The sequence below is a fragment of the Mirounga leonina genome, unplaced genomic scaffold (assembly GCF_011800145.1).
Source record: "Mirounga leonina isolate KUSES-001 unplaced genomic scaffold, KU_Mleo_1.0 Mir_117, whole genome shotgun sequence".
NCBI classification, from domain to species: Eukaryota; Metazoa; Chordata; class Mammalia; order Carnivora; family Phocidae; genus Mirounga; species Mirounga leonina.
The window spans coordinates 2,186,258-2,212,480 of NW_023270274.1; the positions used below are offsets into that span (position 1 = coordinate 2,186,258).

A 26,223-nucleotide genomic window follows, 5' to 3' on the forward strand; every position below is an offset into this window, starting at 1 on the left:
CCCATTCCTACCACCGCTGCAGAGAGGTGGATCACGGAGCGTGTCTGTCTCCCCTCCTTCCCCTGAGCTCTGCTACCCTCCCCTGTCTAGGCTCGCTGATGCCCCCTCCCCTAGCCTGCTCTCCTCCTGCCCCTCTCCTCTCCAGGCTCTCAGATGCCCGCGCCCTCACCTGTCCCGGCTCCCTGCCGCCCCTCACCCGGCCATCGTCCTGCCCCGCTCAGGCCTGCAGGTGGTCACAATGGCCGGCTGGCGTCAGCGCGGGCGCGGAGCCGGGGCGCCCTGGCTGCGCAGGGCTGAGCGCGGCGAGCGGTGCGCGGTGGCCCCGGGGCGGCGGGGCCATGGGCACGCGCGGGCCGCCCGCGCTGGTGGACCCCACGCCCGCCAAGACCATCCTGGTGTACCGCAACGGGGACGCGTTCTTCGCGGGCCGGAGGTTCGTGCTGCCGCGGCGCCGCGGGGCCACCTTCGAGGCGCTGCTGGACCAGCTGACCGAGCAGGTGCAGGCGCCCTTCGGCGTGCGGCGCCTCTTCACGCCGACGCGCGGGCGCCCGGTGCTCGAGCTGCAGGCGCTGCAGGCCGGCGGCAAGTACGTGGCGGCGGGCCGCGAGCCCTTCAAGAAGCTCGAGTGAGTGCGGCGCCCCTTCCGCGCGCCCTTCCGCGACTCGGCGAGTGGGCGGCGCACCGGTCGCCCTCTGCCCTCCGGGCGGGTGACCCGGGGAGCGCGGGAGGCACTGTGGCCCTCCGTGCGGGTGACCCGGGGAGCGCGGGAGGCACTGTGGCCCTCCGTGCGGGTGACCCGGGGAGCGCGGGGGCGCACTGTGGCCCTCCGTGCGGGTGACCCGGAGAGCGCGGGAGGCACTGTGGCCCTCCGTGCGGGTGACCCGGGGAGCGCGGGGGCGCACTGTCGCCCTCCGTGCGGGTGACCCGGAGAGCGCGGGCGGCACACCTGTCGCCATCTGTTGGCAGTGACCAGGCGAGTGCGCGCGGCGCACGGGTCCCTCTCTGCTCCGTGACCTGGTGGGCGCAAGCACGGAGGCGCACTGTCGCCCCCTTCTCACGGTGACCTGGCGAGTGCAGGCGGCGTTCTGTACCGCGTAGCTCGCTGGTGCGGTGGACAGCACACCTGTGCGCACAGCCCCCTCCCGCCAGGCGGGCAGGGCGGGCGTCCACCTGCTGTCAGCAGGTGTGTTAGAGAGTGTCAGAAAGGGTGTGGGGACGAGGAGTGGGCGGGCGGTGACCATGCGGCCAGGCCTCTCTGAAAAGGTGACCTTGGCTCGAAGATCTGGAGGAAGAAAGGCAGTTAGCCATGCCGGGGAATACTGGGGAAGTCCGTTGGAAGGCGGGAATCAGATCTGGGTCTGACTGCGCCGCTTGCCCCTCTGCTGGCTTGCCCCAGACTGGTGTTCTGCCATACCTGGCCGGGCATTCTCGAATGAACGCACTGGCTGAGGTGTGAAAGAGCATCTCCCAGCGGTGTCTCCTGCTAGCCTGAGGCCTTGCAAGCGTTGTAGCCGTGACCTCCAGAATCCTGGCCCAGAAGCAATGCTGGCCTACAGCACAGACTCTGAAAGTCGTGGAGAGCAAAGAAACACTCCCCGCCCCGTGTCTGTTGAGATCAAGACAGTCTGCGGAAGAGATGTTAGCTGTCCCGGGGAAATGCATCTGTGTGTAAATGCCAGGGTCACTGCAGAAATGGAAACTGGTCGGCCATACTCAACTGGTTAGTCATACTGGATGGTGTCCGCTCAAAATGTCAGTTTGATTCTTTTTTGTTTTGCTTGAGACTGGTATTACAATCCCTTTGAGGTCTTATTGCATATGGGGTCATACGGTACAGTTCTGTTTGTACCCCTACTTTTCGTCTCAGGAGTACTCCAGTCTTCTTACAAGTTCTCTGAACTTTCTTAGTAGCTCTCATTATACAAATGGCTTTGCAACCCAAAATTCAAGCTTGCAGTTCTTCAACAAATAGCTGTTGTTTATCCCTTCCTGCGGCGCAGAGTCGGGGTGCTGTAGAGGCTTTGAGAGCTTTGTAGTGTATGTTTTGGGGAGATAAGAACAAATCCCTGTAAAAAAGAAAGGGGTTACTACTATGACAGATTCTGTTTAGATGCAGGACCTCTGAAAAGTCTTCTTTACAAATGCAAGGAGGAAATTGTTTCTTATCCTCCACGAATTCCTCACCTGGGGCAGCATCACCCATTTCTTGTGTCTGCCTTTAAAAGGCACACTGCCTGTGTTGATGCTGTTCCTAACGCATTTCCTTTATTGTGGAATGTGTTGTATATACAGCAGTGTATACAATTCTATGTATAGTTTAAGCAAAACTCTGTATAAACCACCCTCTGGATCAAGAGAGAGCACGGCTGGTGTTTGAAAACCTGCCACCTCCATCCCCATCCTTTTTCCACAGGTGACCACTATTTTGGCTTTTGTATCATCCTTCCATGATAATGGATCCTCAAAGGACAGATTTTTCAATGTTTCATGTTTGTGTACTTTATATAAGTGCTATCATATTATATACAGTTTTCTGTTGGTTGCTTTCTCACGTGCTAATAGGCTGTGAGGTTCATCCATGTCAATAGTAGGTCATTCACTTTTGCTGCCATGTGTTCTTTCATTGACTAAACTACCAGTTTACTTATCCGATCATTTGATGGCTAACTTGGGTTTTTCTAAATTTTATACTGAAATAAACAACGGCCCCGTTGTAAACATTCTTTTGCCTGTCTGCTGGTGCATATGGGTAAGAGTCTCTCTAGGAGGGTGCATTAGTTATCTACTGCCAGATAACCAATCACCCCAAGCTTTTTGGCTTAAAACATCTTTATTATCTCATGGTTTCTGGGATCAGGAATTCAAGAGCAGCTTAGCTGAGTGGTTCTGGCTCAGAGACTCTCATGAGGTTGCAGTCAGCCTGCTGGCTACCGTCATCTGAAGGCCTGATTGGGGTGGGTGCTTCCAGGCTCACTCCGAGGGCTGAGGCAGGAAGCTTCATCACTGCTGTGGGAGCCTCTCCACAGCACCAGGGAGCCGGGAGGGAGCCCGGCTGACGCTACAGGGCATGTTGTTACTGCTCGTTCTCTGTCATGCTGTCTTCTCTCTCTGTCTGCCAAGTTATCTTTGTGTGCTGGACATTACTTTCAAAACTTACTTGCAGAAATAATTTGAGGCCTAGGGTGATACTGTCTTTTGCCAAAGTTGACTTTTTGTGTCTTTTGGCCAGATAACCTGTCATCAACTGTTCATGATCGCCTTAATACAACTTCAGAATGTGTGGTAATTTGGGCCACCCAGATGGCTTGAAGACAGGATGGACCCCACTGGGGTCCCAGTTCACAAAGATGGGTAGTTCACAAGGAGCCCCGTTCCTGGTGTGCCCTGAGCAAGTGCTTCTGCTTGCTGGCCACAGAGCCTGTCAAAGACATGGTTCAACCTCTCAGCCATCTGTCCACAGTGGGCAGTAATCCCTGGGCTGCAGTGGCCCCAGATAGTGGGCTCACATGCTTGGATTTTCTTTATTTCCTGGATCTTGGCCTGGTAATTCCTCATTATTTTGTTAGATGTCTAATGTTTCGAGTAAATGCTTTCATTTCATTTGATTTTATTAGTTTTTAGTGGATGGGTTGATCAGAGTTACTTAGTCCATGGTCCCCAGGGATGGAAACCCTCTCTCCCTCGTTCTTCACGTATATTTTTATAGATGTATGATTCTGTGAATGACAGTGTCCTTCAGTCCACAGAAGGTGTTTCTCTTTTTCTTTATTTGGGGAAGATTTTAGTTTTTTATTTATTTGAGAGAGAGACAGAGAGAGAGAGAGAAAGAGAGAACGAGTTGGAGGAGGGGCAGAGGGGGAGAGAGAATCTCAAGCAGACTCCTTGCTGAGCACAGAACCCGAGGTGGGGCTTGATCTCATGACCCTGAGATCGTAATTGGAGCAGAAACCAAGAGTTGCACACTTAACCGACTGTGCCACCCGGGTTCCCTGGAAGGTGTTTTTCTATTGTCTTTTAACTTCGTGGTTGCTGATGAGAAATCAATTATCATAATTTACTTATTTGAAAGTAATATTTTATCTTTTCTGGCTATTTAAAATACATTTTCTTTAACCCCAGTGTACTGTGGTTTAAGTGATACGCCCAAGGAACTGATAGATTGAACTCTCTGGAGTCTGGTATGGTAACTTTCAACAGCCGTTGTGTCTTCAGAGGATGCCTCTCTTACACTTTCTGTGTTTTCTGCCTCGGAGTCGATGTGGGTTGGCCTTCCTCACTGACGCTAACCTCCGGGAGTCCTCCTCTCTGTCCCGAATTTCTCTCTTTTATCTTTGTGCTGTCCTTTAGGTACTTTGTACACATGGATCTTTTGGCTAATTTTTCTGCTGTGTATAAGACACTATCAAACCAATTCATTGAGTCTTAAATTTAAATTATTTAATATCTCATTTCTAAAAATTCTCCCTCGTTCTTTTTCAAATCATGTGTGTCGTTCTTTAGAGTTTCTTGGTCCTGCATGGACTCTCGGGCTTGCTTTTATTGAAATATTGTCCTTCTGCATCTGCGATGCCCGTGTTGGAAAACTGTTTCTGTTTCCTGTTATTTTAGTTTATTTTTTAAAAAGATTTTATTTATTTATTTCACAGAGAGAGACACAGTGAGAGAGGGAACACAAGCAGGGGGAGTGGGAGAGGGAGAAGCAGGCTTCCCGCCGAGCGGGGAGCCCAATGCGGGGCTCGATCCCAGGACCCTGGGATCATGACCTGAGCAGAAGACAGATGCTTAACGCTTAACGACTGAGCTACCCAGGTGCCCTGTTTCCTGTTATTTTAGTTGTTTTCTCTCAGTTGAGAGAGTAATCTCCTCTTTAGTTTACTTTAGTCTGTCAGTGACTCCTTTTATATGGATTTTAGTTGAGGAAGTTCATCCAGGGCTGAGGTAAAGGTGAGATTCTTTTTTTTTTTTTTTTAAATTTTATTTATTTATTTGAGAGAGAGAGAGAGAGAGAAACAGCATGAGAGGGGATAGGGTCAGAGGGAGAAGCAGGCTCCCCGCTGAGCCGGGAGCCTGATGTGGGACTCGATCCCAGGACTCCGGGATCATGACCTGAGCCGAAGGCAGTTGCTTAACCAACTGAGCCACCCAGGCGCCCTAAAGGTGAGATTCTTGGGAGGGGGTTGCTGTGTTCATCTTCTGCATGCTGCTCCCCCAAAGACACTCCGAATTCAGTTAGTAATGTGAGATTTGGGGGCCCACCCAGATAGTGTAATTTTGTGAGCAAGCTGGTTTGTGATCTGAATTCTTAATTGCATCTGTGAAGATGCAAATTTAACATCCTTTTGTTTTTGAAGGAAAATCTTAATCCATAGACATCTGAGTTGCCAAGAGGTATTGGATTAATGCCATGACATTTTAGAGTTAAGTTCGTTACAATGTTGATGCTGTTGTGTGTGAGGATTCACTGACAAGAACATATTCCTTTATAGATGTCTGATTTTGTGATGATTGTTTTCAGGCTTGATTATATGCTATGTTATATATCACTGTAACCGTGATGTAAACGGAATTATTGTGTCCTCCCGAAATTCCTATGTTGAAACCTAATCCCCAGTGTGGGTGTTAGGAGGTGGGGCTTTGGGGAGGTGAATCAGTCATGAATGGGATTAGTGTCCTTGTAAAAGGGACCCCGGAGAGCTCGGTGTCCTTGCTGCCACGTGAGGACACTCGAGAAGGACCATGGACCAGGAGGGCCCTCGCCAGAACCCAAGGACAGTGGTACCCTCATCCCAGACTCCCAGCCTCCAGAAGTGTGAGAAATATGCGTCTGTTGTTGACTCCACTCGGTCTGGGTGTCTTTGTGGACTTAGACACTACGTATGCTGAATTCTGATTTCCTACAGGAGCCAGTATTCAGGTAGGAGAATATGTTGCTCCTAAAATTGACTTTAAAATCCTTTTCAGTGTATGTATAATGAAAAGTATTTAATCTCCCCCCCAAACATTTCCTTGTAAAATCAGCATGTGTTTTATCTGTGAGCTGATGAGGAAGGAAGCTCGGAAGCACGGGCCAACATGCCCGAACATGCTTGGTACATGCTCCTCTTTCCTCTGACCTGCGGGTTGAGACATTTTCTAATAGACCCTGTAAGACCCTTGCTTTGGTAGGGAAACTGTCATAGTTTATTTGAAATGTTTTGGACACATGGCCGGAATACTGAGACTTTGAGGCGTTTCTCTTCTCAGATCTCTTCATGTTTGTTAGCGTTTTCCGTGAGGGAGGCAGCGTGGTCCTTCCTGTTCACCAGTGGGGAGTGGGGAGTGTGGAGGGCCGATGGGGTTCCCATGTGTCCTCGATTCTCTGGAATTATCCGTGCACCTTCAGTGATGTACATAGATGGGTGCTGTTTGCATGGGAAGTTCATCACGGAGAGACATTTAAATTTCATTTTCTTCACTACTTTTTAGATCAATAAAGTATGAAATCGGAATCCAGACTTTGGTGAATAAAGCTCTGACAAATATTTTGGTTTGATTTCTGCTGGTACCAATAAGCTAGCACTTGTTGGAATGTATATTCTGCAATTACTGAGCCATTGAGCAGTTAAAATTAATTTTCTCCAGCAAATAATCTTCTAACTGTGCCACCAGCAAATGAAATTTGCAGTGAAACCTGATGACGTATTAGCCATCCTGGGGCTCTTCTCATAATAATGGCTGCAAAACAGTCCATTGAAAAGACAAACACCAGCAAGTCTATATAGAATCCAATCATTATTCAAATCCTACATTTTCTGGAATGAATTAATTTGAGATGAGGAACATAAGTTTCTCTTCTATAAAACAAAATATTATAGGCTAGTAATTACTTTTCAAAAAATGTGCAGTAAAACCTAGAATTCATGATTTCTTTTGTGGAGAAAGCTATATTCACAAAAGAATGTAAATCAGGACATTGTGTGTGTGCGTGTGCACATGCGTGCGTGTTCACACGTTTGGGGGAGACCCCAAAGAATTTGGATTGTACCAGGAATTTTTCCGGTTTGCCTTATGAGTTTGTTGTTGATTTATGAAATGAAAGAGCTTTAAATCACTCTATCATAGTTCGCCTGCACCCAAACTTTACTTCTGTCTCCTTGCCACCGCTTTGTATCCTGAGGAGAGTGGGTATCAGAAGGAGGCACCCAGCATTTGCAATGACATGGATGGAACTGGAGGGTATTATGTTGAGTGAAATAAGTCAAACAGAGAAAGACATGTATCATATGATCTCACTGATATGAGGAATTCTTAATCGCAGGAAACAAACTGAGTGTTGTTGGAGTGGGGGGTGGGGTGGGAGGGATGGGGTGACTGGGTGATAGACTGGGGAGGGTAGGTGCTCTGGTAAGCGCTGTGAATTGTGCAAGACTGTTGAATCTCAGATCTGTACCTCTGAGACAAATAATGTAATATATGTTAAGAAAAAAAAAAGAGGGGCGCCTGGGTGGCTCAGTTGGTTAAGCGACTGCCTTCGGCTCAGGTCATGATCCTGGAGTCCCGGGATCGAGTCCCACATCAGGCTCCCTGCTCAGCAGGGAGTCTGCTTCTCCCTCTGACCCTCCCCCCTCTCATGCTCTCTCTCTCTATCTCATTCTCTCTCTCAAGTAAATAAATAAAATCTTTAAAAAAAGAAAAAGAAAAAAAAAAGAAGAAGAAGAAGGTAGCGGGAGGGGAAGAATGAAGCGGGGGAAATCGGAGGGGTAGACGAACCATGAGAGACGATGGACTCTGAAAAACAAACTGAGGGTTCTAGAGAGGAGGGGCGTGGGAGGATGGGTTAGCCTGGTGGTGGGTATTGAGGAGGGCACATTCTGCATGGAGCACTGGGTGTTATGCACAAACAATGAATCATGGAACACGTCATCTAAAACTAATGATGTAATGTATGGGGATTGACATAAGAATTAAAAAAAAAAAAAAAAGAAGAAGGAGGCAGCCAGAGTATCAGGAATGTGGTCTAAGGGACAGAAGGCCTGGGTTGAACTGAATCCTGGCTTTTCCTATCTCAGTAGCATTTAGCCAATTAAATGACCTTGCTGAAGATCCATGTCCTCACCAATAAAATGGGGTTAGTTCATATCCAATGTGGTGCTGTAAGAACTTTAAAATGCCTGGCTTGATTCGAACGGGAAGCTTCTTCCTTTCCTTTTTTCTCTGGAAGCAGCTCGGAATGACATTGCTCGTTAACATCCAGTCTCTGCTCAAATGCCTGCTCCCCTCTCTCCCCCTCAAGGAAACCCACACCCCACCAAGCCCTTCTCCAAGCACTGGCCTGAAGACTCCAGTTCACTGCATCTCTGAGGAATTACTTGTTCTCTCTCTCTCTTGTATTTGTGTGTTCTTTGGAATGCAGCATTGAAACAATAAATAGCATTTTGTGTTTTTGTAGGATCATTTTATGCCTTAGTTTTTCTGCATTTATTTTTACTTTTTTAAAAAAGATTTATTTATTTTAGAGACAGACAGAGAGAGAGTATGAGCGGGAGGGGCAGGGGCAGAGAGAATCCCAAGCAGAATCTGTGCCGAGCATGGAGCCCTACGTGGGGCTTGATCCCATGACCCTGAGATCATGACCCAAGCCAAAACCAATTGTTGGATGCCCAACCAACTGTGCCACCCAGGTGCCCCATGCATTTATTTTTACTTTTTTTCCCCACTTAATGATAGAATAAGTTGTCTCATCTGGGGATTACTGTTCATAATCAAACATGGAATTTGGGGGGTTAAAACTGGAAGAAGAGCTCATACAAGGGCCACAAGCAGAGGTGGTGAGCCGGAGATCTGAGTGCGCCATGTTTCGTTTGGGTCACACAGTTTTCAAAGATGTGAATTGGCTGGGACATTTTATAACAGGGAGGTTCATGTAATAGTATGACATTTGAGTTTTATTGAAAAAAGAAATAGAAGATTTGAATTGTTCAAAAGGACAGAGTTTTTAGTTGCCTGCATTTCCATGTGAGACCAGTGCCCTGGAGAATGAGCACTGCTCACCTCAGGCAGGAAGTGGGCTCAAGCTTGCCACAGTCCCCACCATTCCCTAATGATGCCCTGGGCAAGCATTGTCATTACTTGCCTGGCCTCTGTAGGCATCTGGCTTGTGACTCCTGACTCTACTGAATACTTTTTAATTCCTTTTTCCTGCCAGCTGCCAACTCCTAGTCAATCCTTCTCTGAATATTGCTAAAACTGTCAACAACAACAACAATCTCAGATACATATATTTTTTTTAAATCAGGAAGAAACTTTAAGAGATATAAAATTAAGGTATTTATTATCATGAAAAAAATATCTGTTCTATTTTTGAGGCATATGGAAGGCTCTCCAAAAGCTCCCAAGTGTCCAAAGTTGTACTAGTGGGGCTCACATATGTGTTATTCTGGTGACATTTCTCGGTGTTCAGTTTTGGCAGAATGGAGACAGTGATGTAATCCTGTGTGACAGGAGAGGATGGTGCAGGTGATGAGGAGCTGGATGGGGAGGGACTCTGCTCTGACTCTGGCCAGTTTGCAGGACTCTGAGTGAGCTCACTCCTGGGCCCTCCGATGACCTGGTAAATAAGGAGGTTGAATTAGATGACTGATACAGTCCCTTTTGGATTAATAAGGTTATAGGAGGGAAAGAGTGTCACTCAGGAGGCAGTTTCCCATGGCCGTTGCCAATGGCAGCCACAGGGGCATTGCCCTGCGGTGACCTTGACGTTGACCATGCCATTGGGTGTCCATGTCCCATGTGCTGCTCTTGACTCTAGTTTAAGTTGTTGTGGAGTCGCTTATGGGAATGCCAAAAAGGAGTCCTCTCTGAAGAGGCTCTGATCTTCCACCTCAATGTTTACCTTCTAATTAGGTTTTTCTTTCTTCTTTTGCAGTTATATTCATATAGCTCCCAGAAAACCCGCAAAGATGAGAAGGTTGAAGGAAGTAAGTGTTCACTGCTAATTACTAAAGATGGGATAAATTGGGTGATCCGGGGAAACTTCAAATGTCAGTATTGAGTGATGTCGCTTTTACAAAATCAGCGTTCTGTAGGCAATGACTATAGACATATGGGCATTGAAGCCCGAATCCACTGTGCAAGCTTGTCATACTTGTCAAAGCACTCAAGCAACTAACATGGTGGGAGTCAGTAAAAATACTCTAAGACCATGGTTAGGAAGATCGTCATCTTCGAGACACACTGTGCAATTATTTATCGAAACTTTTCGCTTTTTGTTTTTGGGGATTTGGACAGACGGGTGTCAGGAAAAGCTATTTTAAGTTATATAATGTTGAAGCTAATTATAATGCTAAATTTAAAGATTTGCCCCAAGTTCTCAACATTTTTGTGCTTGACAGACATTTGAGAGGTCTAGAGGGTGGAGCCTTCCATCACTCTGTTCACATCACCTGATTCTTAGTAAAAAAAAAAAATCCATTTAATAAGTATAAAAGGGATCCATCTTTTAAAATAAGCAACAAATTGCTAGGTTTTAAGCAAGATATCCTGTTGATATTTAGAATGTAACATGATTTTTACTTTTTTTTTTTTAAATGGACTTGTTATTTTGTTTGGTATTTCAAAGGTGAGATTTTTGAGAGTATTTACTTCTCTAAGTGGTAGTTTTGGTATTCTTATGTTTTCTCCTCTGTGAGCTGGCATGACGACTGAATGGTGAGAGATGAATAATGTGCCAGAAAGACATCAGTGCTGGTCCTCTTCCTCCACAGTTTAAAGAAACAGGGCTTCTGTGTGCCCTTGAACATGCAGCCCGAGTTCCAGTAAAGGACAGCCCAGGAGCTCCAGCACGGGGCTCAAGCATGAGCCTGCAGAAGCATTTAGCTGTTTGCTTAGGGTCTGCATTTCAAGGCAGCGTGATGAATCAAGTTGTATTTATTATGTACCCTCCCCCTGCAGACTGTAACTTGCCAGGGGCAGTGGGCAAGTCTCCAACAAGAAACAGTTCCAGCCATGACTGAATTTCAGGGCCACCAAATAGAGAGAGTGGAGATGGTGTGGGATTATTCTTTTTTTTTTTTTTTAAAGATTTATTTATTTGAGAGAGCGAGAATGAGAGAGAGAGAGCATGAGAGGAGGGAGGGTCAGAGGGAGAAGCAGACTCCCCGCCGAGCAGGGAGCCCGATGTGGGACTCGATCCAGGGACTCCAGGATCATGACCTGAGCCGAAGGCAGTCGCTTAACCAACTGAGCCACCCAGGCGCCCAGTGTGTGATTATTCTTAACACCTGGGTACCTGTTCCCTCTCTGCAGTTGGGCAGGGAGTGGGAGTGAGCAATGATTCTGAAAAGTTGCCCTTAAGCTTCAGTCTATGTGTACCCTTTGTACATTTTGGTGACTTAAAAAATACGATATGATTATCATTAGCAGTTAGCATTTTAGGACAGGCAGGAAACATGCAGATTATGTTGTCAAACCCCTTCGTTTTCTAGTCGAGGAGGCTTTGATCAGAGAGGTTAGGTGACTTGCTGGGTGTGAAGTCAGCACGCTAGAGTGGGGACCGCCGTGCACTCACACTGACCGGGCTGTAGTCACCCCTGAGAGTTTTGTAATTTTTCTTATGGGGTTTATGCTTTCATCTAAAAAATCTGTTTGTACAAGGAGTCCTTATCGAGAAGGATGTCAAAAAGCTGTGCAGAAAAGCTCAATGAAGAAAATGGGTGTCGTTCACAACCTTATCCCCCGGTCGGCGCTCTTTGACTTTGTCCCGTCTGTTTCCAGGTGCTGTTCTGTGCTCTAGCAGCAAGCATGTATACGTGGAAACACATGCGTGTACAAGACATGTGTACGTATGTGTGTATGTGTTTGCAGAAATGGGGTCCATCAATACAGACTGTTTTCCAGTCTGTTTTTTATTTACTGTATGTTGTGACCGCTTTCTCCTATGGTGACTGATCTTCTGCAACATGTTTTTAATGGCTGCAAGATATTCTGTCATGTGAACCTGTCATAATTATTTAACCCACCCCTATCAGCAGATGTTTGGGTCGTTCTGCTTTTTCATTTTTTTAGCAGTGATGTAATGGATCCCTTATAGAGACATATTTGCTCAGAGTCATGATTGTTTGTAGAGAAGTGGAATCAGAGTTACAATTGTAACTTCTTTTTTTTTTTCTTCAGATTTTTTTTATTCTTATGCTAATCCCCATACATTACATCATTAGTTTTAGATGTAGTGTTCCATGATTCATTGTTTGTGCATAACACCCAGTGCTCCATGCAGAATGTGCCCTCCTCAATACCCACCACCAGGCTAACCCATCCTCCCACCCCCCTCCCCTCTAGAACCCTGTTTGTTTTTCAGAGTCCATCATCTCTCATGGTTCGTCCAACCCTCCGATTTCCCCCGCTTCATTCTTCCCCTCCCACTACCTTCTTCTTCTTCTTCTTCTTTTTTTTTTTTCTTAACATATATTGCATTATTTGTCTCAGAGGTACAGATCTGAGATTCAACAGTCTTGCACAATTCACAGCGCTTACCAGAGCACACACCCTCCCCAGTGTCCATCACCCAGTCACCCCATCCCTCCCACCCCACCCCCCACTCCAACAACACTCAGTTTGTTTCCTGCGATTAAGAATTCCTCATATCAGTGAGATCATATGATACATGTCTTACTCTGTTTGACTTATTTTGCTCAACATAATACCCTCCAGTTCCATCCACATCGTTACAAATGGCAAGATCTCGTTCCTTTTGATGGCTGCATAATATTCCATTGTATATATATACCACATCTTCTTTATCCATTCATCTGTCGATGGACATCTTGGCTCTTTCCACAGTTTGGCTATTGTGGACATTGCTGCTATAAACATCAGGGTGCACGTACCCTTTTGGATCCCTACTTTTGTATCTTTGGGGTAAATACCCAGTAGTGCAATTGCTGGATCATATGGTAGCTCTATTTTCAACTTTTTGAGGACCCTCCATACTGTTTTCCAGAGTGGCTGCACCAGCTTGCATTCCCACCAAGATCTATTGTTTCCTGACTTGTTAATTTTAGCCATTCTGACTGGTGTGAGGTGGTATCTCATTGAGGTTTTGATTTGGATTTCCCTGATGCTGAGCGATGTTGAGCACTTTTTCATGTGTCTGTTGGCCATTTGGATGTCTTCTTTGGAAAAATGTCTGTTCATGTCTTCTGCCCATTTCTTGATTGGATTCTTTGTTCTTTGGGTGTTGAGTTTAAGAAGTTCTTTATAGATTTTGGATACTAGCCCTTGATCTGATATGTCATTTGCAAATATCTTCTCCCATTCTGTCGGTTGTCTTTTGGTTTTGTTGACTGTTTCCTTTGCTTTGCAAAAGCTTTTTATCTTGATGAAGTCCCAGTAGTTCATTTTTGCCCTTGCTTCCCTTGCCTTTGGCGATGTTTCTAGGAAGAAGTTGCTTCGGCTGAGGTCAAAGAGGTTGCTGCCTGTGTTCTCCTTTAGGATTTTGATGGACTCCTGTCTCACATTGAGGTCTTTCAACCATTTGGAGTCTATTTTTGTGTGTAGTGTAAGGAAATGGTCCAGTTTCATTCTTCTGCATGTGGCTATCCAATTTTCCCAACACCATTTGTTGAAGAGACTGTCTTTTTTCCATTGGACATTCTTTCCTGCTTTGTCAAAGATGAGTCGACCATAGAGTTGAGGCTCCATTTCTGGGCTCTCTATTCTGTTCCATTGATCTATGTGTCTGTTTTTGTGTCAGTACCATGCTGTCTTGATGATGACAGCTTTGTAATAGAGCTAGAAGTCCGGAATTGTGATGCCGCCAGCTTTGCTTTTCTTTGTCAACATTCCTCTGGCAATGCGGGGTCTTTTCTGGTTCCATACAAATTTTAGGATTATTTGTTCCATTTCTTTGAAAAAAGTGGATGGTATTTTGATGGGGAATGCATTGAATGTGTAGATTGCTCTAGGTAGCATTGACATCTTCACAATATTTGTTCTTCCAATCCATGAGCATGGCACGTTTTTCCATTTCTTTGTGTCTTCCTCAATTTCTTTCATGAGTATTTTATAGTTTTCTGAGTACAGATCCTTTGTCTCTTTGGTTAGATTTATTCCTAGATATCTTCTGGTTTTGGGTGCAATTGTAAATGGGATCGACTCCTTAATTTCTCTTTCTTCTGTCTTCTTGTTGGTGTATAGGAATGCCACTGATTTCTGTGCATTAATTTTATATCCTGTCACTTTACTGAATTCCTGTATGAGTTCTAGCAGTTTTGGGGTGGAGTCTTTGGGGTTTTCCACATAAAGTATCATATCATCTGCAAAGAGTGAGAGTTTGACTTATTCTTTGCCGATTTGGATGCCTTTGATTTCTTTTTGTTGTCTGATTGCTGTGGCTAGGACTTCCAATACTATGTTGAATAGCAGTGGTGATAGTGGACATCCCTGCTGCATTCCTGACCTTAGGGGGAAAGCTCTCAGTTTTTCCCCATTGAGAATGATATTCGCTGTAGGTTTTTCATAGATGGCTTTTATGATATTGAGGTATGTACCCTCTATGCCTATACTCTGAAGAGTTTTGATCAAGAAAGGATGCTGTACTTTGTCAAATGCTTTTTCTGCATCTATTGAGAGGATCCTATGATTCTTGTTCTTTCTTTTGTTAATGTATTGTATCACATTGATTGATTTGCGGATGTTGAACCAACCTTGCAGCCCAGGGATAAATCCCACTTGGTCGTGGTGAATAATCCTTTTAATGTACTGTTGGATCCTATTGGCTAGTATTTTGGTGAGAATTTTTGCATCCATGTTCATCAGGGATATTGGTCTGTAGTTCTCCTTTTTGATGGGGTCTTTGTCTGGTTTGGGGACCAAGGTAATGCTGGCCTCATAAAATGAGTTTGGAAGTTTTCCTTCCATTTCTATTTTTTGGAACAGTTTCAGAAGAATAGGTATTAATTCTTCTTGAAATGTTTGGTAGAATTCCCCTGGGAAGCCATCTGGCCCTGGGCTTTGGTTTGTTGGGAGATTTTTGATGACTGGTTCAATTTCCTTAGTGGTTATAGGTCTGTTCAGGTTTTCTATTTCTTCCTGGTTCAGTTTGGGTAGTTGATACATCTCTAGGAATGCATCCATTTCTTCCAGGTTATCTAATTTGCTGGCATAGAGTTGCTCATAATATGTTCTTATAATTGTTTGTATTTCTTTGGTGTTGGTTGTGATCTCTCCTCTTTCATTCATGATTTTGTGGATTTGGGTCATTTCTCTTTTCATTTTGATAAGTCTGGCCAGGGGTTTATCAATCTTGTTAATTCTTTCAAAGAACCAGCTCCTAGTTTCATTGATCTGTTCTACTGTTCTTTTAGTTTCTATTTCATTGATTTCTGCTCTGATCTTTATGATTTCTCTTCTCCTGCTGGGTTTAGGCTTTATTTGCTGTTCTTTCTCCAGCTCCTTTAGGTGTAGGGTTAGGTTGTGTACTTGAGACCTTTCTTGTTTCTTGAGAAAGGCTTGTATTGCTATATACTTTCCTTTCAGGACTGCCTTTGCTGCATCTCAAAGATTTTGAATAGTTGTGTTTTCATTTTCATTGGTTTCCATGTATTTTTTTAATTCTTCTTTAATTTCCTGGTTGACCCATTCATTCTTCAGTAGGATGCTCTTTAGCCTCCATGTATTTGAGTTCTTTCTGACTTTCCTCTTGTGATTGAGGTCTAGTTTGAAAGCATTGTGGTCTGAAAATAGGCAGGGAATGATCCCAATCTTTTGGTACCGGTTGAGACCTGATTTATGACCTAGGATGTGGTCTATTCTGGAGAATGTTCCATGGGGACTAGAGAAGAATGTGTATTCCATTGCTTTGGGATGGAATGTTCTGAATATGTCTGTGAAGTCCATTTGGTCCAGTGTGTCATTTAAAGTCTTTATTTCCTTGTTGATCTTTTGCTTAGATGATCTGTCCATTTCAGTGAGGGGGGTGTTAAAGTCCCCCACTATTATTGTATTGTTGTCGATGTGTTTCTTTGATTTTGTTATTAATTGGCTAATATAATTGGCTGCTCCCATGTTAGGGGCATAGATATTTACAATTGTTAGATCTTCTTGTTGGATAGACCCTTTAAGTAGGATATAGTGTCCTTCCTCATCTCTTATTACAGTCTTTGGTTTAAAATCTAATTTGTCTGATATAAGGATTGCCACCCCAGCTTTATTTTGGTGTCTATTAGCATGGTAAATGCTTTTCCACCCCCTCACTTTCAATCTGGGGGTGTCTTTGGGTCTAAAATGAGTCTCTTGCAGACAGCATATCGATGGGTCTTGTTTTTTAATCCAGTCTGATAGCCTGTGTCTTTTGATTGGGGCATTTAGCCCATTTACATTCAGAGTAACTATTGAAAGATAGGAATTTAGTGCCATTGTATTGCCTGTAAGGTGACTGTTACTGTATATTGTCTGTGTTCCTTTCTGGTCTATGTTGCTTTTAGGGTCTCTCTTTGCTTAGAGGACCCCTTTCAAGATTTCCTGTAGGGCTGGTTTTGTGTTTGCAAAGTCCTTCAGTTTTTGTTTGTCTATGAGACTCGTAAGTTTTACTATTAGATGTCGGGGTGTTGACCTACTTTTTTGATTTTGAGAGGGGTTCTCTGTGCTTCCTGGATTTTCATGCCTGTTTCCTTCCCCAAATTAGGGAAGTTCTCTGCTATAATTTGCTCCATTATACCTTCTGGCCCTCTCTCTCTTTCTTCTTCTTCTGGGATCCCAATTATTCTAATGTTGTTTCGTCTTATGGTATCACTTATCTCTCGAATTCTGCCCTCGTGATCCAGTAGTTGTTTCTCTCTCTTTTTTCAGCTTCTTTATTTTCCATTATTTGGTCTTCTATATTAGTGATTCTCTCTTCTGCCTCATTTATCCTAGCAGTTAGCGCCCCCATTTTTGATTGCACCTCATTAATAGCCTTTTTGATTTCTACTTGGTTAGATTTTAGTTCTTTTACTTCTCCAGAAAGGGTTTCTTTAATAACTTCTATGCTTTTTTCAAGCCCAGCTAGTATCTTTAAAGTGATGATTATGAATTCTAGATTTGACATCGTACTAATGTCCGTATTGAGTAGGTCCCTGGCAGTCGGTACTACCTCTTGTTCTTTTTGTTGAGGTGATTTTTTCCATCTTGTCATTTTGTGCAGAGGAGAATAGATTAATGAGGGAACAAAATGCTAGCAAAGTAACAACGTCCCCAGAAAATATACTCTAAACAAATCAGAAAAGACCTGAAGCAGTGGAAAAAGAAACGGAAAGAGAGAAAAAAGAAAAAGAAAAAAAAGAAAAAGAAAAAGATAAAGATAAAAACAAACAAAACAAACAAAACAAAACAACAACAACAACAAAAAACCAGAATGTGATCAAATATGATCAGGCTGGTATATAGATCAGTGCCACACACTAGATTTGGGGTGTATTTTGGTCTTTTAGAAGAAAGTGCCTCCCAAAATTTTAAAGAAAGAAAAACTTATATATGTACAAAAATGAGGGTTGATATGATGAAGGGATGGAATATGACTGTAAAGATGGAAATTATAAAAAATTATAAAAGGAATTGATAAGAAGTTGTTTGAAAAAGAAAGAAGAGGATTTAAAAAAAGAGAAAAAAGAAAAAAAAAGGGAGAGAATGTGATCAGGCAAGGGAGTAGAAAAAACCATATACTAGAGATTTAGGGTATATTTTAATCTGTTAGGAGAAACTATCTCAAAATTTTAAAGAGAGAACAACTTATATATATATGCCAAAAATACGGGTAACTACTATGAAGGGATAGAATATGACTCTAAAAATGAAAAATAAAAATGTTTTTTTAAAAAAAGGGATTGATAAGATGTTGGTTGAAAAAGGGAAAAAGAAAAATTCAAAAAAAAAAGTTAAAAAAATTAACTTTAAAAGACTAAAGAATCATGGTAAAAAAAAAGCCGTGGATTCTATGTGCAGTATTCCCCTAGTGCTGGAGTTCCGCCGTTCTCATTGATCGGTAAACTTGGTCTTGGCCGGCTGTTCTCGCTGATCTTCTGGGGAGGGGCCTGTTGCCGTGGTTTCCAAATGTCTCTGCCGGAGGCGGAATTGCCCCGCCCTTGCCCCTTCCCGGCTAAGGAATCTGCTCGGGTTTGCTCTCCGGGGCTTTTGTTCCCTGCGAGCTTCCCCTACAGCTTTGGAGGCGGAGAGTGAAAATGGCGGCCTCCCAATCTCCGCCCCGGAGGAGCCGAGAACTCGGGGCCCCGCTCCTCAGTGAGCCCCAGAGAAAAGCCGTCAGTCCCTCCCGTCTCCCCGGTCTCCAGCCGCACTCCGTGCTCACCCAGCCTGTGACCGCGCGCCTCTATCTCTGGCTCACGACCCCGGGTGGAGCCTCCAAACCCAGCAGATCCCTGCGGTGCCCTCCCGCGCGGCTCCTCCCGGGGGGGGGGAAGGGGAGTCTCCCCAGATCTGCCGCTTGTGGGGTCCCTGCTGGAGGCGCAGGGGCCCGACTGTGCCGCGGATCACGGTCAATGGCCACCCCGAGCTGAGAGCCCGCGCCTGGGCTCCGCCTCTGCAGCCGGCTTCCCTGCTCCGATCCCTGGGAGCTCTGCCGCCCTCAGGCACCCCCGGTCTTTCTGTGACCCCGAGGGTCCTGAGACCACACTGTCCCGGAGGGTTCCACCCCCCGCTTAGCCACCCGAGTGACGTCCCTCGGCGGAGCAGACTTTTAAAAGTTCCGATTTTGTGCCCCTTGGCTCTATCACTTGCCAGAAGCGCCGACGGAGGCCCCTCCCCCGCCGTCTATCCTCCCGAATATCGCCTCGGATTCACTTCTCCGCACGCCCTACCTTCCAGAAAGTGGTCGCTTTTCTGATGAGAGAGTTGTTGCTCTTCTTCTCTTCGATCTCCTGTTGGGTTTGTAGGTGTTCCGAATGGTTTGATCCCTATCCAGCTGAATTCCCGAGAGGAGACGAAATCCAGGTCTCCTACTCCTCCGCCATCTTCCCTTCCTTCCAATTGTAACTTCTTTAATATTTACGGCCAGGAAGTTTCTGAAAAGGTGTATTGCTTCCAGTGATGCATGAGAATGCCCGTAGCTACCCTGGGGGTTGAGCGGCGTAGTGTGCGTGGCTGGGCGAGCTTGATGCCCACTGCCTTGGGGAAGAAGCCACTGAAAATGGATTGCTACTCTGGTTTGATATGTACGTTACTGTCTGGGTGGGAGTGTAGTGTGTTCGGGGACATGTGTCTGTGCTGTAGCCAACCTTGAATGAGCCACAACCAAGAGCTTTGACTGAAAGGGAAGATTTGGTCCAAGAAATCTGTTCCCGTGAGTGGACCATAAGTGTAGCCTGAAATTAAGATCTGTGTCCTACTGTCCCCTATGAGGACAGAGTGCCAGAGCCCTAGGGCTGGGCTGTGTGGGTCACCCTGGTGCGCACCTCTCTCTCTTGCTACCTCTACTGCTTTGCCTAACTACCTACCTTACCCCTCTTCTATCATCTCTGATTACTGACTAATACTTACTCCACCATGTCTTTCCTGCTTTGTGGTTTTGGGGGGACATCCCCATAATTGTGGGGATAATATAATAATGAGCTAAAAGACTAGCTTTTTATTGACTGTTTTAGCTGTTTATCTTATTCGAGGCATGGAAAGGTTCCGGTGAGGCATCAGATGGAGAATGCGTCTCCGCAGTGCAGCAGGCAGGCTCTGTGCTGGTTCTCGGAACAACCTGCTCCAGCCCCCTCGCCTCAAAGCCACCAAAGCCACATTGGATACCCGCTAAGGAAGTCAGCTGCAGCAGCTCCATTCGCATTAGACACTGCCCTTCCCTTGCCCTTCAGCCCCACCCTGGAAGAGCAGGGAGAGAAGGCTGAAGGCAGACGAGATAAAACACCATGCCCTCTGCCCACTGGGCTGGGTCAGGCCTGCACTGGGGGAGGGGCTCTGCTTGGGATGTAGGATTAGGCAGGGCTTTCTCTGTGTCTGCTGGGCTGATCATGGGGTTTTTCATTTTCTGTTTGTTAATATTATGAATTACATTGATTGACTTTCAAATATTAACCCGACCTTGCATTCCTGAGACAGACCCCACTCATGAAATATTGTCCTTTTTATATATTGTTGGATTTTATTTGCTAAAATTTTGTTTGGAATTTTTGCATCTGTGTTCATGGAGGGATGCTGTCTGTAGGTTTTTATTCTTGTAATGTTTTTCTCTAGTTTTGGTATCATTTCTTCCTTAAATGTTTGGTAGAAGTTACCAGAGGAGTCAACTGGGCCTGGAGTTGTCTTTGTGGGAAGGTTTTTAACTACAAATCCAGCTGCCTTCCTAGATAATAGGGCTCCTCAGGTTGTCTTTTTCTTCTTGAGTGAACTTTGCTAGTTTGTGTCTTTTAATTTGTCCATTTCATTTCAGTTGTTGAATTTATTGCAAGAAGTCATTTATTTTTATTTTTTTTAAAGATTTATTTACTTATTTGAGAGAGAGAGAGAGAGAGAGCACGCATGGGAGCTGGGGGAGAGGCAGAGAGAGGAAGAAATGGACTCCCGGCTGAGCATGGAGCCTGCAACAGGGCTCGATCCCAGGACCCTGAGGACATGACCTGAGCTGAAACCTAGAATCAGAAACTTAATCAAGTGAGCCACCCAGGCGCCCCATGAAGTCGTTTATAATGTTCTCTGATCCTGTTGACATCTGTGGAATCCAGTGATGTGACCCCCTCATGCTGCTATTCCTGGTCATTTGTGTCTTCTCTCTGTTTTCCTGACGAGACTGTCTATAGTTTTATCAATTTTATCAATCTTCTCAAAGAACCAACTTTTGGTTTTATTGGTTATCTTGATTTCTTTGCCTCTGCTTTCTATTTCATTGGTTCTGCTTTGAACTTTCTTCTGTGTTGTTGTGTAGGGAACCATGCTTCTATGTGGTGTGACTCTTCTCTGCACTCTCACTTTCTTCCCTTTCTCTTTAGGACATCCTTCTCCCCCCACTCCCCCTAATGCCCTTCCCTCCCAGGGCGCAGGCCTTCGGGGATGATCTCTGCTGTTTTGTCACAGGAGGGAGCTAACTTCCCTTCTCTGCCATGTGATGATACATTTGCATTTTTGTCAGAGACACTGTGGACACAGTGTCTTGGCCCAACAATGGAGATTTCTGTTCTGGCATCGGGCAGATGGGGAGTGACTGGCTTGGGCACACGCTGGAGCCCACCGTGCAGAGTTGGCCTGCCAGCTTGCTTCCTTCTCCCCTCTCTGCCAACTTTGCTAGGTGGCCCTGCTTTTCCTAGCCTCCTCATCGAAGCTGATGTGGGTAACTCTTCCCCCTCCATCGGTTGGCATTTATCAGCAGCTTTACTTTTTCTTTTAACCACACAATTTAAACATACGTGCAGAATGAATCACCTTTGACCCCAGTGATAATGGTAAAGTGTGAGTGTGCTGGCCGGCACTCACCCTGCTTTTGTTCTTCTTTTCTCTGCTTCTGTTTGCATTTTTTCCTAATCCTCCACCCCCATAGTCTCACTCTTCTTTCTTTCTTCCTTTTTGGTTATTTTATTCATACGCCATTATTCGCGACTCTGCAGGTAACGTAGGCAGTCGACAGTGGGCCAGTAGGAGTGGTTAGTCTCATGTGTTGCTATTTTATGTTTCCAAAAGGAGTCATTGAAGGATGTCCTCTGCATGCCAAGGTCACCCCAAGGATGCTCGTTGGTTGATTACTTGCTTTGCATACTGTGTCCCCCTCTGTTGGAGGAAGAGGCCTGAAGTTGCCGAGGTGGGACGAGGAGAGAGAGAGAGAGAGATGTTGGTGTATGAGGAGCAGGTGGTAAATCAAAATAGTTTGGAGAAGATAAAGCATCTTTCTTTTTTTTTTTTTTTTAAGATTTTATTTATTTATTTGACAGAGAGAGGCACAGCGAGAGAGGGAACACAAGCAGGGGGAGTGGGAGAGGGAGAAGCAGGCTCCCTGCAGAGCAGGGAGCCCGATGTGGGACTCGATCCCAGGACCCTGGGATCATGACCTGAGCCGAAGGCAGTCGCTTAACCGACTGAGCCACCCAGGCGCCCGATAAAGCATCTTTCAATATAAAGAAACAAATCACTAAACCAAGGATTTGAAATATGAAAATTTGAATGGCCCTCAGGAGGAGTAATTTGGTGGCAAACACCGTTGCTTTTGTTATGAGTAACACAAAATGAGGTAATGCATTGCCCGCTGCTTAGAAAATGCGCGAAGTGAGTTAAGAGCTCAGCTGATAGTAGTCGCTGTTGTTTCTGTTGCTGTTGGCTCTGGAGTCCCCGCTGTTGTCAGAGGTCAGGAGCCCTGGGCTTTAGCTGCTCTGACTTCCCTTGCTGACCCTAGGTAAGTGGTTGGTCTCCAGGCCCCACGGGAGACCTAGGAACCCCAGCCTGGGCCATCCTCAACCCTTCCACTACTCTAGCTCTGGGAACTTCCACTCAAGGCTCATGATAACTCAGTTCGGCCACTGTCGTGGAGGCACTCAGGAAACCAGACAGGGACCCGCCCCTCCAGTGGCATCACTGTCGAGAAACCCCCAGTGAGGTCTGGACAGGTGGCCCTGCATCCCTCCCAACCTTCCAGAGGGGGCAAAAGCCTAACTTTTAGAATCATGATAGAACCTTACACGGTACATGATATCAACTAAGTCAGTTATAAAACCCCAGTCATGGTTCTCATTTCCCCCAAACCGGGAAATAAAAATTCATAATCATCATGACCAAGAAGGCCAAGAACCCATTTCCCCAGCCCTGTTTTAGACACAGTTGCCTGGTCTCCCCTCCAGAATCCACAGTGGTAAAGCCAGGGGGAGGGCTGCGAAGGTGTTGAGGGTTTGCCCAGATTTGCTACATTTCTACAGTCAACGGCGCCTGGGGTTGGGGGTGAAGGGCGATTCCCCCCTTTTGCCTTTCCTGTCCTCACATCATTGCTGCAGAGGGGCTGACCTCTGCAGATTCCTGGACATTTTGGGAAAGAGTTAAACTGGTTTATTTTTGGACTCAGAGGATCACAGAATGAGAACCAAAGTGACTTTGGAGGTGGTCCAGGGTGACCATTTCCTTAATGAGCAGAATGAGAAATGGGGGGCCCACTGCACTCTCTGTAGGGTTTCTGTGATCTGTGGCGATTGTGTGTCTCTTCACAAATACATCTGTTTAGGCTCTTAGGCTCAGCATCCTCTGTCAAGTGGTGTAGGGGCCTCTCTGTTAATTTAGCTTGCATGGCCCACGTTCCAGACCCTGACAAGCACCATTTGCTCATGATGAGATTCTCCCCTTGATGTGGTTACCTGACGAGGTCTTTTCTTGGTGCTAGACTCTCTTGAGTCTTTTCTGTTTGATGTTTTGCATGGAAAAGGCTGTGAAGATGTTCACTGAGGTAGTTGGAGCAGCTCGATGGGGTGCAAAGAGCAGGGACTTTGAAGCTAACAACAACAACAACAACAACAACTGCTCTCAACCGAACTCTTAACTCATTCTTGGTGCTTTGCTAAGCGCCCCACAACTGCATCATCTCATCTCGTGTTAGCACACCGAAAGCAGCCCTTAGGAGACTGGCGCCGCTCGCATCTGCCTGCACGCACGAGCACGCAGGTGCACAGCCTGTTGCAGGTTATGTAAACACAAGGTGATGGAGCCAGTGCTGGAATCATGGACGGCTCAGACTCAGGCTCCTATGTGCCACGCCGGCTTAGGTTCAAACCCCCAGGTGGCTAAAATCTACAATCAAATAGTTTTTGACGGCTTATTGTGGCCAGGACACTTCATAACGGTGTGTTCTTGGTGAAGAAAATTAAAAGCAGCTCTGATTGTTTACTGTGTGAGTATTTTGCCTGGTTATTTTGAGGGTTAGGCATGAATGCAGTGCCTGCCAGAACGGGCATTCAATAAACCATAGCTGCTACCTGGGGAAATAACTGCGGCAACCTTACGTGTCTTCTGGCATTGGTGTAGATTTGGTTTAATTACCTCAGACTGTTGGTTAAGGAGCCCTAAAGCCCACTGAGCCCTCCAGCCTCTCAGGGCAGATGAGCGAATACACGATCTCTGAACGTGTCATCACCATCAGTCAGTAACAGAAAGCCACCTGTGCTTTCTTAGGAGATTATGTGCAGTACAGGGGAAAAAAAAATCCAGAATCGTGTATTTAATTGCTGGGGTTTTTAATTAGGCAGGTGATATCAGGGTTAATGAATCATTAACACATAAAAAAGCAATTAGCTCATTGTTTCCATAATTTTATGCAATCAAGCAGAAAGCTGTTTCTTAGAGTAGTTGTACCTTAATAGAATTTTGCAGATAATAATTTCTGTTGTTTTGTTTTTAAACTAGGTCAGTAGTTGTTGGTATTCACGGCTTTGATTTTTTGCCATCAGTATGCAGGTGTGTATAATCTTATATATAGTATGACATTGCTGTAGGCGTGCATTACCACCCTGCTCAATGACCTCACTTTTTCTGGGATTCTTCCTGGAGTATCAGAGCTGTTTATCACTTGCCATGACAGCATTTATTCATTCATATTCACAACGTTCTTCTCAAACTCCTCCTATGGACCACTCATTGTTCAGGCTCTGGGGATCCTTTGTCGAACATGACAGTCAAGATCTCTGCTTCTCAGGAGGCTTACATTCCAATAAGGAGGAGTCAATAATAAGTAAATAAACACAAGCATATTAGACGGTATTAAATGCTAGATGGAAATAAGTCAAGGGTGTGATTGGTCAGGGAGCACCTCTCGGAGGAGTTGCTTTTAAATGGACTTCTAAATGCAGGAAAGAGCAAGGTGTGCAAAGACATGGGAGAACATTCCAGGCTCAAGGTCTTGTGCAGGAACAAGCTTGATGTTTGAGAGCTGCAGGAATACATCCAGGGCTGTGGTGTGGGGAGGAAGGGAGGAGCGGGGATTTTAGTGGACGTGTGGCTATCTCCACTGCGTGGGCGCTGAAGCAGAGGGTGACCATTCTGACTGCTGTTCACAAGGGAGGCTCTGCTCCCCGTGGAGAAGGGACTGTGGGGGTGGGAGGACGAGCCGCAGAGAGATGGGCCGCCTGACCTGCATGGCAGTGGTGGATGGGTCCAGGATACGGCTCTGAGGTGGAACTGAGAGATGCGCTAATGGGTTAGTTGAGGGGTGTAGGGGAGGAAAGGACTCACCAGTGTCTCCCAGATTCTGTGGTTGAACAGATGGGTCTGTGGTGGTGCCGCTTCCAGAGATGGGGACGTGTGGGGTAGCCAGCCGGCTGTGGGTAAGATCAGCAATTCTGTTTGAGCCTTAGTGAGATTGAGATGCCACATGCTCTGTCCGTCTCTCTCCAGTCCCTCCCCTCCCCTCCTCTGTCTCTCTGCGTCTGTGTCTCGGCATGTGTTGTAATTGGATTGAGTATTTATCACTGCGTAGCAGGTGTGGTATTGTGTCTTTTACCGCCCCCCCCCCCAAGGTGTATCGTCCCTGCTGCCAACATGAATAGTTCGCAGCTCAGAGGTGAAATCGGCCCCGCAGAGTGGCACGGACTGTGAGCGGCAGGTGTGGGATGGGAGCCCTGGTGGGTCCGAGTCCACGGCCTGTGCTCTCCCACCCAGCGGGCTGCCTCCCAACTCGCTGTGCTCTGTCCCGGCCTCACAGGCAGCTCCCCCTTCTGACTGAGGGCCTTGCAGCCTGCGGCAAGATGCTGAACGGGCTCGGTCCTTCTGACCTTCTCCACCCCGCCCCGCGAGCTCGCTGGCTCGTCGTCGTCTTCTGAAGACCCAGATGAGGAGATTTTCCTTCTCCTCTTTTACAAAAACCCGTGCTGGGGAGAGCACGAGATGCCAAAACTTTGTCGCCACTGTTAATGGTATGTGCGGCTTCCTCATACCTCTCACGGTGAACCCAGGGGACACCGGCCGGTGTTATCCTTGGCAAAGGAACTGTGTAGGTGACCTTCACTCACTTGGGGTAATTCGGTAGAGCTGTGCCTACGTTGCAGGTTTGGGTTCAGGAGCTGGGCGATGAGGGAGGGGCGCCCTTGTCAGACCTGAGCCCCAAGCCCGTAGCAAACGCTCCAGTACCGAGTGACTCTGCTCAGTCGGGCCGGGGTCAGAAGGGAGAAGGGGTCACACGTGGCCGGAGATGGGGAAGGGAGGGTCAGCAGCACACGTGTGTGGATGCAGCAGCCAGGTGGGGGTAGCCCCTGGATGCCAGGTGGGGGTAGCCAGGATGCCAGGATGCCAGGTGGGGGT

At 46.2% G+C, this 26,223-nt stretch overlaps 1 protein-coding gene across 1 annotated transcript in view; it reads left to right on the plus strand.

The window, feature by feature from the left end:
- The first annotated feature begins 338 nt into the window (after nucleotides 1-338).
- Nucleotides 339-26,223, plus strand: part of LOC118007266 (doublecortin domain-containing protein 2C-like) — a 104,148-nt gene continuing 78,263 nt past the window's right edge. Inside the window, exons 1-2 of the mRNA XM_035000253.1 lie at nucleotides 339-625; nucleotides 9,905-9,956. Of these exons, the coding sequence (XP_034856144.1) occupies nucleotides 339-625; nucleotides 9,905-9,956 (339 nt within the window). The remainder of the gene's footprint in view (nucleotides 626-9,904; nucleotides 9,957-26,223) is intronic.